Genomic DNA, 17,569 nt, shown 5'->3' on the forward strand with positions numbered 1-17,569 from the left:
CTGAGCAAACTGGTTTGCCTTCTTTAAAAAACATGGGAAAAGTTGGCAAAGATCAGCAAATCGCAAGAAATTAGAAGATCAGAAAAATTATTATTATTTTTTTTTTAACTGGGGAAAATGTCCAGAAAACTAGATATTTATTGTTATCATAATTATATTTAATATTTTATTGTACAGAATCATTATAATTTTTTAAGTACGTCATTTCCCAGATTTTTAAAAAACGTATGCATGACTGTTTTTCTTCTTTTTTTGTTGTTTGTTTTTGTGCTAATTTTCAGGTATTTTCTTGCACTGTTCACTAATCTCTGGCTCATTTCGTCTGAAGTTTCTCATTACCTTCTTCCAATGTTTTTGAAAGAAATTAAGCCAATTTGCCCAAGTTTCAGTGTTAACCAACTTTTTACACAAAAACAAAAAACTTGAGGAGGAAGTGCTTATTAATTTTTTTCTGTCCAGTTTCTCACTGTGGGACGTCTTTTTGTGGTCAATTGACTGCTGCATAAAAAAATAAAAAATATAAATAAAATAAAAAAGACCTTGCCCGGCACAGTGTGGTACACTTCAGGTGAGTATTGATGCTTCGGTGCGTCTCTGCTTCGTGGATCACAGCACCGGTTGGTCAGTTTTCCAGACGTCTGCAAAAACAACAACAGCTACATCCTCCGGAGACGTCCAAACGATTGACAGATGATAACTGTACAGCTGCTCTGCTACTGTGTGTTTGTATGTGTATGTGTGTGTGTGTTTGTATGTGTATGTGTGTGTGTGTTTGTGTGTATGTGTGTGTGTTTGTGTGTGTGTGTAGGTCTCCCTCTATACAAACACCTGGTTCAATATTCAAACATTAAGAGAAAGGGTCCCCCTCACGAGGACTGAGTGTGTCTGGTGTCTACTTCCTGTTTGTCCGTCCCCTGCAGCCCTGTGGTCCAAACACTCCTGACTCCTCCGCCAGTTTGATCCAAATCTGATTTTGCCTCCCTGCAAAGAGGTCAGAGTGGTTTGGTCCGTCCACCTCGGTGAAAAGGTCACTGGTATGATACTCTGAGCCAAAGTGGCGTCCTTTTTATGAATGACCCTGCAAATGGGTCAAAATGGTTTCTCCCGTCCACCCCTGCTGACAGGCCAGTTTGGTTTGATCCAGCTGCATCGTTGTGGCCAAAAAAAAGTTCACTGAAGGTTTAAAACCGTGACTTCTGACCCCTCTGATGACGGCGCACACAGCGTTCCTCTGCTCAGTTGTGCCCTGACAATAAATCTGTCGGTGGCCGCGTTGGCGTCTTCGGTGGAGGCAGTGGCCGAGGCGGTGGTGGCGGTTTGGTACTAGATCGTCGCGGGCTCGTCGTGCCCCCGCCCCCGTCGCTGTCGGCTCTGTCTGCTGGGATCGGAGGAGGTGGCGGCGGGAGGCGGGGCAGCGACATGGAGCCGTGGTGGTAGTGGAGGTGGTGATGGGGGTTGTGGCGGAGGTGGTGCCCAGGCGTCACCACAGAGGGAGGGATCCGGGAGCAGGAGGAGGCGGAGGAGGACGAGGAGGGTGGAGGAGGCGGGGGAGGCGTGAGCGTTGCCGGCCTTAGGCTCTGGATCCGCCGGCACTCCTGGCAGATTCGCACATGGCTGCAGCCCTGCAGGAAGCTGCGCAGCGGGGCGGGAGGGGCCACCAGAGCCGACGCCGGAGGAGGGGGAGGAGGCGTGCTGGTGGTGGCGTTGGCGCCAAGTGGGTCCTCCAGGAGCCTCTGTGGCCCCGGGCCCAAATCAGGGCCTCCTGCCAGACCTCCCCCTAACCCTCCGGTCAGCGAACCAGCGCCGCTGTAAAGTTTGCCGTTACTGAGACGCATCTCGCGGACCAGGCGGATGGGACGCGGGGTGGCCAGAGCCAGACGAGACGGGTGACGCAGGACTCCGCCCCCAGCACTGCTCAGAGGCCGGCGGCGTCGAGAGCGAGAGCTCTTCTTACAGGAGACAGCGTTTCGAAACTCTGTTAGCATCTCCTGACAAACGGAGACCTGAGAGGAGACGGAGGGAGAAACATGAATCCTGCTTTGTTTTCATCTCTATCCGAGCCATCGCCAGAAAAATGTTGGCATTGCGTGTTTCTGCAAACCACGGACAGGTTACGTTCGCTCAAGATTATGTAGCGATATGCTGAAACTTTTAACAACTTTGTCATCACCGAGTGGTTACATTAAGGCATGAAAGAAACTGGTCATGGTCAGGATGAGATCATGTTTTGGCGAATACCTGGTTTGGGAGACACAATCGCGATTTGATTTTAAGAAGAGAGAAAAAAAAAACAGCTTTGGTGAAGCTTTTTCTGCTGGAAAAACAGTAACAACTGGATTTGTTGTTTGTGGGTCTTGAACAGTGGTCTGCAGCTTGGCAGTCGCCTCACCTCCAGGTCACGCCTTCGGTGGCACCAACACGTTCTCATCCCAACGCGTCACATGGTGCCACTTTGTCAGCGTTATTACCTGCTGCTGTCCGTCAGCATTTCATGAGCAATACGACTGTTTCCATCCGGCTGTGTTGTCAAGTTACGCCGCCCGTACGCGTTGTGGACACACTAGGTACCATCCGCCAATCCACCGGCGTAAAATAACCACGTCACCGCTTCTGTCTGAGTGAGTTTTCTTCTGACGCCATCCAGCTGCGCTCCGGTTGGACGCTGACGATGGCTTTTGGCGTCACGTTCGTACGCTGCACTGACACAGCGGACGTATTTGACGAGTTCAGAGTGAGAACAGGCCTGTTCATACAGACTCTGTTTAAGCGCTGTTGGTACTTCCTGTGGTGGACTAAAAGTGAGACAACTCTGTCCCCCGTTTCCACGACTGTACCTTACATACAGAACGGCGAGGTGACATAATGCCGCGATATTCTGGCTTTGAAGAGGCGAGCGTCAGCTCATATACTAAACAGACGAAAATGTATTCATGGTTTGCAGAAGCATACAATACCAACATTTTCTTCTGGCAACAAGGCTAAAATATTATGTTTATCCCCATCATGTCTTATTACTTAAATATATTGGCTATGTTTATTTCTAGTGATTATTTTTCACAGTTCCTTTTTTATTTTATCATTCGTGTTTTGGTGAATCGCACACAAACTTGCACACACATACACGCAAAATACAACATTCTGTTATGTTCAGTTAAAAAGATGGTAATTCTGCTCTTGCATGTTTTAAAAACACTGACATTTTCTGACTTGTTGAATATTGACGCACTAATGTGAATTTGTGTAAATAACATCAGTATTCGAACAGTTCTTTGGAAAAACTCTGGATATGTTTATGGCAACAAAAGCTAAAGAGAGAGAAAATGTGTGTGTGTTCATATATGACAGAGGCAAGAACACATTACGCTCTGGATGATTTTATCTCTCTGTGTGTTAATGCTCTGCAGCTGCCCACCTCAAACTGAATATGTTTGAGCGAGTGTGTGTGTGTGTGAGAGAGAGAGAAAGCGAGAGAGAGGGAGAATTTGTCCTATAATGTGTCCTATAAAAACAGTCTGGGCAGAAAGTCAAATAAATGGCAGATAAATGAAGAGCGAATAAAAGTCAAAAACTGTATCTGCAGAGGACAAATGAACAAACACAGACTGAAGAAGACTGACTGCTGGAATACAGATACCATGTGTCTGTGGAAAGAGAGAGAGACAGAGGCAGAGAGAGAGAGAGAGACAGAGGGAGAGAGACAACTCTGTCTCAAACCACTTCCCGTTAAGGCTTGAATTAAATAATTTTAATAGCCGTTATGTGAGCATCTTTCAGCTTCTACTAAAAGCTGCTTTAATCAATATTTTAGCATGAGGAGATACATGTGCATGAGTGCTACAAAATGACACACCTTCTTGTCAGTTTCGGTCTGCTCCACTGACTGACATTTTGTGACCTTTAAACTGTAAGTTTCAGTCTGCATACTGGCTGATTTTTGAGAGAAAGTTCCCTGCAATTTGTTTTGTATTTTGTCAAAATGACAGGGATCCTGAAGGCCCTCTGAATATATAATTTCAATGTAGCAATGACGATAGACAATGCTTCAAATATGCATCTTGCTACAAAGAGGCTGCAAAAAAAAAACACGCATGCTTCAGACACATCTCCCCCCCAGCAGCACCCAAAGTGGGCACCCAAGATTAGTGTCACCAGTTCAGTATCTGACCGAATGCCTCCCCTTGTGTCCCTGAGTTATGGAGTTTAGTAATGGCCGTTATGACGTAATGTTGGACTCGAACTCTGACATTTCAATATAAAATGTCATCATTTAATCATTTTTTCCAATTAAAAATTTGTGTGAAAGTTTGTCAAAAATGACCTTTAAGCACCAAATTGGTGGACGTTTGGGCCAAATTTGAGGAACCTCCCTCAAGGTCACCTTGAGATACTGCACTCACAAGAATGAGTTGATGCAAGGTCAAGGTGACCTTGACCTTTGAACACCAAATTCTTATCAATTTATTATTAAGTCCAAGTGGATGTTTGTTTCAAATTTGAAGAAATTCCCTCAAGGTGTTCTTGAGATATTGCCTTCATGATGGACAGGTTCACAGTGACCTTGACCTTTGACCGCCAAATTCTAATCAGTTCATCCTTGACTCAGGGGGGCTGTTTTCTGTGAAAATAGATTAAATTCGCTCAAGTTGTCTTGAGCTAGTGCATTTAGGAGAATGTGATGGTGAACGTACGTGTGGATGGACAACCCGAAAACACAAAGCCTATCACCAGCACTGAGGCATCAAAAAGTATCAGTTGAAGTACTCCAGTGGTATCAGCCGCACTTTAAGTGTACTGGTATTGGTGCTGGTATCATGATTTAGAAAATGATACCCATGCTTTATATTTGGGAACAGTTCAGCAACATGATTTAGTTTTGACAAAAACATTTAGAAAAATCAAATGCTTTCATGTGAGATTTAAACTTTTACAAACAAGGCAAATCCAAACAATGCATTCAATGAAAATAAAACAGTTTCTCAACTCCGCTGATGCTTTCTTTGTATTTTTGTTTGCTGCTTTCTGTCTATCTGCTGTTTATTTTTTTCACTGGAGATCTGCTCTCGTCTCTGCTCTAAAGTTCACCTCTCATTCAGCAGGCTGGAAGAACTTCTGAATAAAGCACCAGCTGCTCTCACACACACACACACACACACACACACACACCCACACACGCTCACATGGACAGACAGACGCACAGGCGGATGACCTACTGAGGTGTTTGAGCTGAGGTTGAGGCCGGGGGCAGGGCAGGAGGAGGAGGACGAGAGAGGAAGAGGAGGAGGGTGATGATGAAGGTTTACCTCGTCCGTCTCGGCGGTGCGGCGCGTCGCCCACACAAACTCCATGATGGCCACAAAGACGGCGATGATGAGGCCGCAGATCAGGACCACGAAAATCCCACCGATGTTCTCCATGCCGAGACCTGAAACACAGTAACATGCAGCAGAGTAACAACACAGTACACCTCATTTACTAATATGTGCATAAAACCGCAAAATACCATTGCATGCATGAAGTGTGCAACAGCCAATTTTATTCTTACCATCGTCTCGTCTGTATGTTAATAAAACAGAATTATGATAAGGTGACTGGCGTAGGCCTGCTATCTAAAATCAATAACATATGTTAGAGGTGTATCGTAGAGAAAGCAGTGAAGTTGCACATATTAGTGAATGTCTCGGCAGTTGTAAACAGCTGATAAGCCATTTGTCACACCTTCATACGCGTATGCCAATCTCTGAATATGCATTCTAAACTAAAGGAAGCAATTTTTTTCAGCAAGGCTAGATACACCATCTCAACATCCGCCTAAAAGAAAATCTGATTTTTTATTATTTTTTAATTCTCTGCATGCCTGTTAATAGGCTACCAATTGATATTGGCTAAATATCACAATTTTGTGGCACTACAAAATTAGTGAGATTAGCCTTTATTATAGGCCAGGTCAATAAAAACAATGCAAGCCTAAACCGTTACATTTCAATACGGATGTTCTCATTTTCCTTTAACAAGCGGAAACCTGCAAGGTTGAATAATAAAGCCAGTGTGGAAGTGCCAAAACCTGGAGTTCCTCACATGGCCACTTGAGGCTTGCTCCAAGATCAAGTCAATGATCATACACCCCCATGTTAAAATGACCAACTTTACAGCAGATTTAAACATGTTTACAGCCTGGTACAAATTTAACATTCATGACAACTGCACAGGTGTTGAATTTTTATATATCTCACTCATTTAAATGTTATTAAGGCCAAAAGGTATGAATATTTAAGAGCAGCGTCACTTTGAGTGACGGACTGTCTTTGATTTGTCACGAAAGTCTTTGAGTCAAAATATGGTTTCTTCCAAATATGGTCACTTCTGGCTCCAAAATGGCAAGATAGCAAAGACCAAAATGCCAAAATTGAGGCTTCAGAATGATGGTCTACAAACCAGTAGGTGACGTCACGGTGGCTACATCCAATATTTATACAGTCTATGGTGCAAATAAATTATTTAAACATTAGAGATTCAACGATCCATTCCAGTGTGTAAAAGGAATAGATGATCAAAAGACACTCTGTGTGTTTACTGTCTCCTCACTCACTTAACTTTTTTAATAAAACAGAAAAATACAACAAAAGAAAAGAAGCATTTCATCTACTACTTAGAAACACCCGAGCTTATAACAACCACCACAACCGACTCCTCGATCTGCGTTACAGAACGACAACTTTTTCAAGAAAGAGGACTAAAATGCTTTTAATTTGGAGGATTTTCTTTATAGGACCCTTCTATCAGTGTGAGGACATTTTGGACACAGATTAATAACAGCACAAACACACATATATTCTTGTATTTGCACTTAGTGTGGACTGAGTAAAAAGGCAGACAAGGTGAGGACTGGTATTTCTTCCTCACATATGAAAACAGAAATAGTAATTCTGGACACTAGATGGTACCCTTACGCTATAAAACCCCTTTAGATTTTGTGTACCACCAAGTAGGGGTAATTAGAGAGTAAAACAGTGAGGGGGGGGTGCTCATTTTGGGGAAAAGAGACAACCTGTGGTTCGTAGCATCTGTATAGCCTTAGGAGGCTATTTCAATACAAACAAAGTGAGGAATGGCCAAAATACCCTCACTTCCCAAAAATGACCTCACTCTGTTGGTTAAAAAATTGCATCAGTCCTCACAATGTAGCAAGTAAAAGCACGCACACGCACACACACACACACACACACACACACACACTGTATACAGCATAATCAGCAACAAAGAGACACTTGATTAGTCTTAATAGGTCTTAACAGGGTCTTAATAGCTTGATTTTCTCTGGCTGCACACACACACACACACACACACACACACACACACACACACACACACACACACACACACACACAGAGATAATTCTGCTGTGTGTCGTTGTTTCTCGGAGCTCTGGGAGTGAAGAAAGCTGTTGGAACAGATGACAGAGCAGCTGATCAATACTCCGACAGGACTCACAGTCCCATTATGATCGGCTTCTAAAAACATAATCTGAGTGAGAAAGTCGATGAACAGAAACTGTCTCATCTTGTTACACTGAGACACATCAGGAGACAAAAAAAAGCATGTATTGAAAATGTCAATAATGGAAACGTTCAGTCATTGTAATTGCTGCAGACAAAAGACAGGAAAACAAGATGATATCAGGTGATAAAATGATGGCGGTTCTGTTATGTGTCTAATCTGACACCTTATGAATGAGCTGGAATAGCTGTGGGGATGCTGGTACCATGTTGGTGTTTGGACTATCAGTCAGCTTGTCCACCACTTCAGTTCAGACTTAAATATCTCAACAACTGTCGTATGGAGCGCTGTGGAAATTTGTACAAAAAATCATTGTCCCCAGATGTTGAATCCCACAGAATTTGACTATCCCCTGACATTTTCTCTGGCGCCACCAGCAGGTTGATATTTGTGGTTTCAAGTGAAATATGTCAATAAATATCGGTTTGATTGTGATGAAATGTGGTTTGGATATACTTGCTAGCCTTGGGATGAATTATGATAACTCTGATGATCGTTTGACTTTTTTCCTAGCACAGGCATCATGTCAACATTTGTCCAGTACTTTTACCTCAGCTGTAAAAACACTAAGTAAATAACTTTGTTATTAGCATGTTGGCATTGTTATTCAGCCAGTTAAAACAAATCCAGCCTATCGCGTGAACTCTGCTGCACCTGGGACACACAAAGCGACAGGAATAACTGTCAGCATCACACGGCTAACATTAGCCAGTGTTTATTAATGGGTTTAATGACAGAGTAGCAGCCACAAAATCCTATTTGGCCCAAAAAGTATTTTCTCTTTGGACTACCATTATAAAAGAGACTTGTGTAAAATTGTTGACAGGACACTTCTAACTGCAAACATGGACCATGGAAGTTTTATATTTGTAAAACTTAACTTGAGCCAACTAAAGCAATTTGAAATTCATGGCATTATCACAATGTAAACTCTATGGGATAAGTGGTAACTTGTGAGCAGGGCCAGCAGGAAAAATACCACTGTGCATATTCAGTGGGCTGCGAGTAAACCCAGAAGCTAGAAAAAAAGGCGCTATCTTAGGGTGTAGTATCGAACTCGAGTAATACATCCGTTGTGTGACATTTTGTTCAGTAAAAAGTTATTTAAAGGGGGAAAATAAAGCTCCTCATGTTAGCTTGGCCCAGTCCCTAATGGGAAAATAAATTAACACAGTTGATTCAAAAGACATGGGCTATTTGTATCATCCACTCTTATCTCATACTTCTCTGCAACCCATTCGTCTTCTGCTGCAGCACATCTGGCTGCTTCGTTCTCCCTGCAGAGCGACTTTCTTTACAGACTCGTGTTGTATGTTAATTCAGACATGGTAACCGTAATTGCTCTGCATCTTAATGATTGCTCCATCTGCTCCTGCAGTTTGCTTTATTCTTTGGTTTTGAGTAATACCCCGAGTCAGGCTGCCTGGCTTAGTGCCTAAAAGATGAATGGATTAATCAGTCAAACAAACTAGCCAAATAATGATTAATTAATGACAATGACAATAAGGTTATTTATTTGGGAACAGTACCAAGCGCTTGTGTCATATCATTGTTTCATATCTCACCTGATCTTCAGATTAATGGATTAATCAGTCAAACAAACTCAGCAAATAATGATTCATTAATGACAATGACAATAAGGTCATTTATTTGGGAACAGTACTAAGCATTTGTGTCATATCATTATTTGATATTCTACTGAACCTTTGCAAAAAAAACATTTGTCGGTCAACAAATCATTAATCAACAAGTCTGAGAATAAATTTTTGCCTTTGTGTCATTTGTCTAACAAACATTTTCATCCCAATGTCAAAAAGGAGACAATTTACAGCTTCCCTTTGTTTTATATCATTGCAAATCAAACATTTGGACAGTTGGTTGAAGAAAGCAAAACATCTTAAGATGTCACTTTGGGCTCTAGGAACCTATGATGTCCATTTTTGATTACATTTTCTAAACTAAATGATTGATTGGGAAAAAAAAAAACAGTTCACAGATTAATCAATAACATAATTGTGCTCTGTTGGCTCCATACTAAGTCTTTGGCACTATGTTTGGGTCATATAAATGTATGGTAGTATACCAAGGTATCTAGATATTCCGTTACCATCAAAATAGAGGAATGCTGTATTAAGGCGATGTAGTGCACAGCATGGACCACCAGAGGTCAGTCTCCACAGGTTAGACAGGCAGCTGAGCTGGGAAAGATGGCAACTGCAAGTGGTCGGGATAAATTTAATAGACTAGTAAAAAGCCAGTCATCAACAGCAGAGACAGACAGTGGACAGAAGCCAGTGTGTTTTCAAATCTGTGAATTAAGAATTTACTGATTGTTGGAATAGTCTTAATCTTGAATTCAAAGGGCGTGCAGTTATATTTTTCTGTTTTAAATTGAAAATAGGTGTTTTTGTTAGACCAACAGAAGGGGGTAGAGTTTTTTTTTTTTTTTTTTTTTTTTACACAAATACCGCACATCCCCTTGAAATGCCAGGATGGTATGGATTTATTAAAAATAGCAATGTATGTTCAAAAGGTGGTTAGTGTGATATTCTACGAATAAGCGCCTCATGAATGAAGTTACATCCTTAACGTAAATGCAAGTAAAGTTACTATGGTTGGGTTTAAGAAAAGAAACATGTCAAATACCTCAAAGTTCATGGAAAGTTTACTTGTACATGTATGGGATAGACCACTTGGGACCACTTCTTTGTTTACTCCCCGTCAGCACATTGGTAGCGTGATTACAGCCTCACAAAATATGTGGTTTATGCACAAATTATTGGCCCATGATAATGAGGGATGTATACAAATTTGGATGCATTTTTGGGAGAACACGTACAAACAGTTTACGAGAACAGCCTGAAAGATGAGATCCGCACAAGACCATTTGCCACCAATATTTCCTTTCATTCTTTCAAGCTTTCAGCATTTTTACCTGAACTGAAACGACGGACTGTGAATGACAGCGTGATTTTCTTTCAGACATTTCAGTAATGTTTTCTCCGGGAAGTGGCTGAGCCCCTAAGTTACCCAAAATCCCTCAAGAGCCAATCATTCACCGTAATCCCATAACACTGTGCAAATACTGGCAGATGCCGACGATGGATGAAAAACAAGCAGCAACAACTGCAGGTTGACATTTAGTTTGTCAGAGATATCACATCTGCTGTCTCTGTCCTCACCACTCGGGTCAATTCATATCCAGGTCAATACATTCAGGGAGGGGCGGAAAATAACTGTTAAATAGCCCGAAAAGTTGTGACTTATGCACGTTCTTTCTTGCGGAGAGAGAATGTGAAGATAGATACCATTGAAGGTGTGACACCCACCTTTGGCTCGGTGGTCCTCCTCTTTGGGACACTGTCCTCCCTCCCACCAGCGTCTTTTCATGATCTCCAGTCTGTTGCTCTCCTGCAGCTGTAAGATCCCCAGAGTGATCTCATCTCTGTACGGAGAGCCTGAGGAGGGACAGGATCTCAGAGTCAGTAAGCATCAGAAATTCAGTCCGGTTTTGGGTTAATATCTTACATTTTATGTAACCCTTAGGGCCCTCTTTAATATTACTCAGTCATATCGCTCTGTGCAAAAAATGTGCTTTTCAAAATCGAGCTTTAAAAAATATTATGCATCAATATAATTTTCTATTTTCACTGATTTAATTTCTTAACCAATATCAGTCCTAATCATAAATGTCAAATATTCAATAGTTTTCAGAATTTTAATGCTTAAATCCCAGGATTTTGTCATGATGTCACTATGTTGTTAGATGGAAAGAACAAAAAAAATGTATATTTACATTTTCAATATACTACATGCAAAGTGGATTTTCTTTTTCTAATGATTAACACAGCCTGGGATATGTCAATCATTTGCAGCAATACTGACTGTGATAGTGCTCCTAGTGGAAAAAGCTTGTATTTTCTCCTTATGCTGAACATGATAAAAATGACGTCATCAATGACAAATTCCAAGAAAAAAGCCCAGAATGACACCCAAAATAATACTATGGGTTTTTTTCATGCTTCGATGGCTGTGGGATCAAAAATTGCGGTTTGACTTGGTTTCAGTGGCGCATTTTTTTTAAACTTATAACAGTATGAATGTAACAACTTTGTTTTCACAGCGTTTTTTAGACTTATTGGAGGAGCTGAGCTGGGAATTCAAAGATTAAACAAAAATACACAGTCTTGCCAAATTTTATACCATATGCATGAACACAGCCAAAATTATATATATATAAAACAAATGAAGACAAAAAAGCACATTAAATGTGCGAAACAGTCCCAAACGGTTAAAGAACAAGTAATCACCTGGCTCTCAACCTCACTGAGGTAAACTATAGTTTGTAACTTATTGTACTTTATAGTGTGTTCTTTTTAAATTGCACTGTAGCTTTCTTTCTTTTAAATATTTATTCTCTCTATCTGCTAATTAAGCCAGCAGAGCTAAATGGACACTTCTGGCTCCAAAAGTCCAAAATGCCAATCTTGAGGCTTCAAAACAAACAGAAACCAGTGGGTGACATTGTGGTGCCCAGCTAGAAATATTTGGTTCTAAAAAGGTTCTGAGAACATTTATATGCAACCACTGAATGTTTAAGAAACGTTTTCAGTGGCAAGTTTTCTATGTTCCCAGAACGTTCTTCTTAACGTTTGGGCAGCATTTTCTATCAACATCAAAAAACGTTAAGATTTTTTTTTTTTTTCACATCACATTACACCTTTTCATCTAAAAAAAGGTCCGTAATCTCAGCCCTCAATAACATGTTGCTTTAAAAATGTTGCTTCCTTTGTTCTCATGTAACATTGTGGGAACGTTTTATTTAAAGAACATTTTATCATCTGTCACCTCTTAACAATCACCCAGAATATCCTCAGAATGTTGCAGTTAAAACGTCACGTCCTCGCCAGCATTTAAACTTACAGGAACGTTATTTGAAATGATAAACATCCTTAAAATTGTTTGCACATTATGTTCAAATGTTTTTATTGAAAACATTATTGCAACTTGTAGGTAATGTTATCCAATGTTGGGGGAACATTTGCTGCTAGCTGGGCAACTACATCCAATACTCCGTAGTTTATGGTGATTTTAGGACAGCTAAGGGGGTTTTAGACACTCTGCTCTACATTGTGTCTTACAACAACCCTTAGCTGCTCTAATATCACTGTCAATCATGGTCCTCATGCAGCTCATTGCTTAAATAAACCATCCGGCACATACAGCTCTTTTATTCAGGTTAATTTTTCATTGAAGTATAACGTAAGTAAAGCTGACAGTTCACCTACTCGCCTCTCCTTTGTTAAATACGCGTTGAGCTGAGCTAATAGGCACAGCGTGCTCTTTACTGCTCTGTGTTTTTTTACATTGACATTTCCTCCCAGTGAGCACATGTGTGCTAATAAACTGAGACCAGAGAAAGAGACGGAGCAGCAGCTGCATCTTTGATACAAATCATACAAACCCGCTTCTGTTTTGAATCTCGTTTTGCACCTGAGGTCTGTGTTCTGTTATATTCAAAACTAAATATAGACCTCTGGGCACGGGAACATTGCCTTTGGTGACTGGTTATAAATCCTAAATGGGTTTAGTAGCATGGTGTCAGCCGCCAACAGTCTCCTAGAAATGAAGTGGGCTATCACTTAGACCAGTGATACTCAACTGCTTGTGGGCCAAATCTGGTCCCCAATAGGGTCCTGGGTGGCTCCCCAGTCATTTTCTAATTCACAATAACAATAAAAAAATGATTCACTGGGATTTGTTTTTGTACTTGTAGAATACATAAGTGCCAGAGTGCATAAACCAGCAGCAAAATAGAGCTTTTTTATCAAAAAAAAGTGGCTGTGGAGGATCCCCCGCACCTCCCGACAGAGGTCCTAGCTTTCGCCCCCATGTCCTGACATCTTAGAAACATCCTAAAATCTTAGGAATGTCCTGAAATCCTAGAAACTTCCTAAAGTCCCAGAAACATCTTAAATCTTAGAAATGTCATAGAATCTGAGAAATGTCTTAAAATCCTTGAAATGTCCTAAAATCTGAGAATTGTCATAAAATGGGGCTATTGCAACTGGCCCCTGGCATCCTGTCATTGTGCAAATGTCCTAAAATGTTAGTAACATCCTAAAATCCCAGAAACATCCTGAAATCAGAGAAATGTGGTGAAATCCAAAAATGTCCCAAAATCATAGAAATGTCCTAAAATCCTGGAACTCTTCTAAAATCTGAGAAATATCATAAAATATCAGTAAGGTCCTAAAATACTATAAACGTCATAAACTCACAGAAGTCCTAAAATCCTGGAAATTTGCTAAAACCCCAGAAATAACCCCAAACCCTTGAAATGCTCTGAAATTCTAGAAACACCCCAAAGTCCTATAAATGTCCTAAATCCTGGAAATGTCCTAAAATCTTAGAAATGTCTTCAAATCTGAGAAATGTCCTGAAATCCAAAAATGTCCCAAAATCCTCGAAATGTCCTAAAATCCTGGAACTCTCAAACAATCTGAGAAATATCATAAAAGATTACTAACGTCCTAAAATACTAAAAACATCATAAACCCCAAAAAGTCCTAAAATTTTGGAAATGTGCTAAAAACCCAGAAATAACCCAAAACCCTTGAAATGCTCTGAAATGCTAAAAAACTTCCCAAAATCCTAGAAACGTCCTAATTTCTAGAAATGCCCTAAAATCTTAGAATTGTCCTAAAATCCTTTAAACTTCCTAAAACCCAAGAATTGTCCAAAAATCACCGAGCTGCTGCGACTGGCCCCTGGCCTCCTGTCATTTTGAAAAAGTGGCCCTCGAGCAAAGCAAGATGAGTATCCCTGACTTAGACACTTAAATGCTTTGGGGGGAATGCACACGCGCACGCGCACACACACACACACACACACACACACACACACACACACACACACACGCATTGCTGTTTAAGTCCCAGTACAGCAGCAACATTTAAACCACAACAAAAGAAGACATTATTGAGTACACGTCAAAGTCTGGACCCTCCTGTACGGCTCTGAGACCTGATTCAGCTCAGGATCGACCTTCTAAGAAACGCTGTAATAGACCCCGAAGTCCCGCCAGTTACACAAAGATGATTCAGCTCTATGGTAATTTTTGAGTCTATATTATCATATCGCTACCTGTCATTAATATTTTGTCCACTCCAGCTGTAAATTATGAAGCCTTCATCCTCACCTCGTCCTCACTTCCTCCCCGCTGCTCGCGCCCATTCATCTTCTTTCTTATTCCATTAAAAAGCGACAATGACTTTCACCAAATGACAGCCAGCAGGAAGTGCGTGGGTGTTTTTCAAGGTAAAAGATCATTGAAGTCTATTACAAAATGATGACACTTTTACTGGTTAGACACTCCATATTTTAGAGATACAGAATGATTCATTGACTTTCCTCTTCTTCACGGTGAAGTCTGATACGTTGTTTGGCAAGTTTCCCAACGAATGATCAACTTCAGGTAATAATTCTTTTCCAAAATGGATGGATTTACTCACCCATATATCCCAGGACCTCAGACTCTTCAGGACAAAACAAACTTTTCTCTCTCCTGGCTTTTATCTTGAGTTAATTTTTTTGTGTGCAGATCTACTTTTACCTTTGAGACTATAAGTACATTTTGCTTCCAAACTTCCATACTTCTAAGTGGCATTTCCAAAGCTATTACATGTAACAAAAAAAAAACATTTTTTATATGTTGCAGTTTTGCTACTCTTACTGAAATGATCTGAATATCTGAGGTGGGACCTCGTCATTGTTTTGAGTCTAGTGAGTCTCAAGACTTTGCACCCAAGTCCCAAGTACTAAACTTTTAGTTCAAGTCCTAAAAAACATTTGTGCTCTACAACAAACACAAGGCCAGTTAGAGTAAAAATATTTTTTAACCACGGTGTAGTTTTTCTATGCAAACAAAATTATCTTTGGTATCATTTTTCCAAACTGACACTCAGTGATGTAACATTAGTTTCTGAATTTCAAACTGATTGATGCTGTCGTTCAGCCACAGTGGATCTGAGGAATTGTGTTGACTGCCAGGAATAAATAGTGCTGACGTCAGATAATTGTGCTTTCGGGTGGACGGTATAAAGTTCTTAAAAGTCAAAGGGCGCAAATGTCATTACTGTTATTGTCCAAGTTGAGTTGCAAGTCTTAACAAGACATGGCCCAAAAATGTAACAAAAAAATAAAAAAATTCTAAATAAATAAGAAAATTACCTGAAAATATGAAGAAGGTTAAAATATAAATGTATTTATTTTATATATTTTATTATTTTTTTTATGTTTGGGGGCCAAATTTTACGTAATTTTATTGTCATATTTGTAAAGTTTGTCATTGCCATGTTATCAAAAGAAATGAGACAAATTCGGGGTTCAGGTTTTAAAGGGTCAGATAGCTTGTGAAAGGCATCTGAACGCAGCACGAGACAAATGATGTCAATCCAGGTTTCAAAAGGTTCACCCCAAAAATAAAACACACATTTTTCCTCTTAGGTGTAGTGCTCTTTATCAGTCTAGATTATTTTGGTTTTCGTCCATAGAGACGTCTTCCTTCTCTCCGATATAATGGAACTACATGGCAGTCGACTAATGGTGCTCAAAGCACCAGAAAATACTTTTTTTTCTCTTTTTCTAGAAATCATGACCCGTTTGCTCAAAATAATCCACAGAACAATTTTCTCTCAACTGAACGACACCTGCGAACTGCATCACCACGCAGAAGGAAGCGTGCATCTGCTGCGTGCTCACCTAGCACCACTGAGCTAGCTAACGTTATGCTCAGCTAAAGATTAATGTTTACATGTCGTGCTCGTCATGAGAATCTCATACATGGATAAATACACGCTTCCTTCTGCGTGGTGATGCAGTTACAGCGGGTAAAACTCTGATCCTGTTTTGGGTTCAAATGAATACTTTGTTGGCTCAGGGGACCTCCCACTAATGACCACTTCAGGGGACGATGGTGGTCGTGGTTGAACAGATTCTCGTTCAGTGTCGGCTGCAAACGAACCAAACTCTAAACTCCCACAAAACAAACACCAAAATCACTTTAAAGCAGCTGCAAGTTCTCATTTTCCCTTTTGAAGCTGATGCTAATCGCTCACTGTCAGTCAGCGCAGTTAGCATGGGAGACAACGTCTACCAGGGGGCACCGAGGTGATTGTGCTGCTTTTATTTTCATCACTTAACAGGCAGGTTGACTGACAGCCCGCTCTCCCAAAAACTCCTCATCTATTTTATTTTTTTTTTCTCCGTCTCCGCCGTCCCACTGCTCCCTCTCCTCTCCCCACATCTGTTCCTCCTTCCTCCATTAACTATGCTAATCTATGCACTAACACTTATCACCAGAAACAAGTCTGAGGCAGATGACGAGGCGAGGCCAGACACCGGCGAAAGCAGACCAAAGCCAAATTGGAATCAGGATGGATTTAATTTGCCAAGAACAGCAGCTGCACAAAGAATATGACCTGGTTAACAGCTAAAACAGAACTGACACGCAAGGTGCCGGACAAAACGTAAGGCAGCCTCAATATATTACAAACAATATGTGATGTGACAGCAGACGAAACACAATTACACGTCACATAAACAGAGCAGAAAGTGGACACACAAGGGCGGGTTGGTGCTTTTTCGATGTTTCCAAGAGCGACAGACGCATTCACCTGGTGTCAACACCTGCAATCTTTTCTCATTACAAATTATAGCCAGAGTCTGTGCTCTGAGTGATATTCTGAAATTTAAATGTAAAACTGTCTTGAATTCAGAGTTTACAACAAGATTCAGATGAAAAGTTTGATATTTTTGGAAAATTCTTGAGTATCAATGTGATACTCTTTCTGATTTTTGACTTTCAACTTCCAGTTATTTATTTTCTTTCCTTTCTGAGAGATCTCAACTCAAGATACTCAAAACTTCTGCAAAATGATAGGAACCCAAGGGCCAGCTGCAGCAGTCGACATTTCAAGGTTTTTAGGATGTTTCTAGGATTTTAGGACATTTC

The 17,569-nt window shown here is 40.7% G+C and overlaps 2 protein-coding genes across 2 annotated transcripts in view; one reads left to right on the top strand and one right to left on the bottom strand.

Moving 5' to 3' along the window:
• LOC121958114 (glutamate receptor ionotropic, kainate 5-like) overlaps positions 1 to 960 on the top strand; it is an 80,925-nt gene extending 79,965 nt beyond the window's left edge. The window contains 1 exon segment of the mRNA XM_042506986.1: positions 921 to 960. Within this exon segment, the coding sequence (XP_042362920.1) occupies positions 921 to 960 (40 nt within the window).
• A 275-nt stretch (positions 961 to 1,235) lies between these two features.
• LOC121958115 (glutamate receptor ionotropic, kainate 5-like) lies at positions 1,236 to 15,072 on the bottom strand. The gene is made up of 4 exons (XM_042506987.1): positions 15,069 to 15,072; positions 10,884 to 11,012; positions 5,178 to 5,422; positions 1,236 to 2,003 (listed from the first exon to the last, which is right to left on the bottom strand). The coding sequence occupies exons 1-4, from the start codon at positions 15,070 to 15,072 to the stop codon at positions 1,236 to 1,238; spliced, it is 1,146 nt and encodes a 381-aa protein (XP_042362921.1).
• Between the last annotated feature and the right edge of the window lie 2,497 nt (positions 15,073 to 17,569).

The sequence above is a fragment of the Plectropomus leopardus genome, chromosome 18 (genome assembly GCF_008729295.1).
Source record: "Plectropomus leopardus isolate mb chromosome 18, YSFRI_Pleo_2.0, whole genome shotgun sequence".
Taxonomy (NCBI): Eukaryota; Metazoa; Chordata; class Actinopteri; order Perciformes; family Serranidae; genus Plectropomus; species Plectropomus leopardus.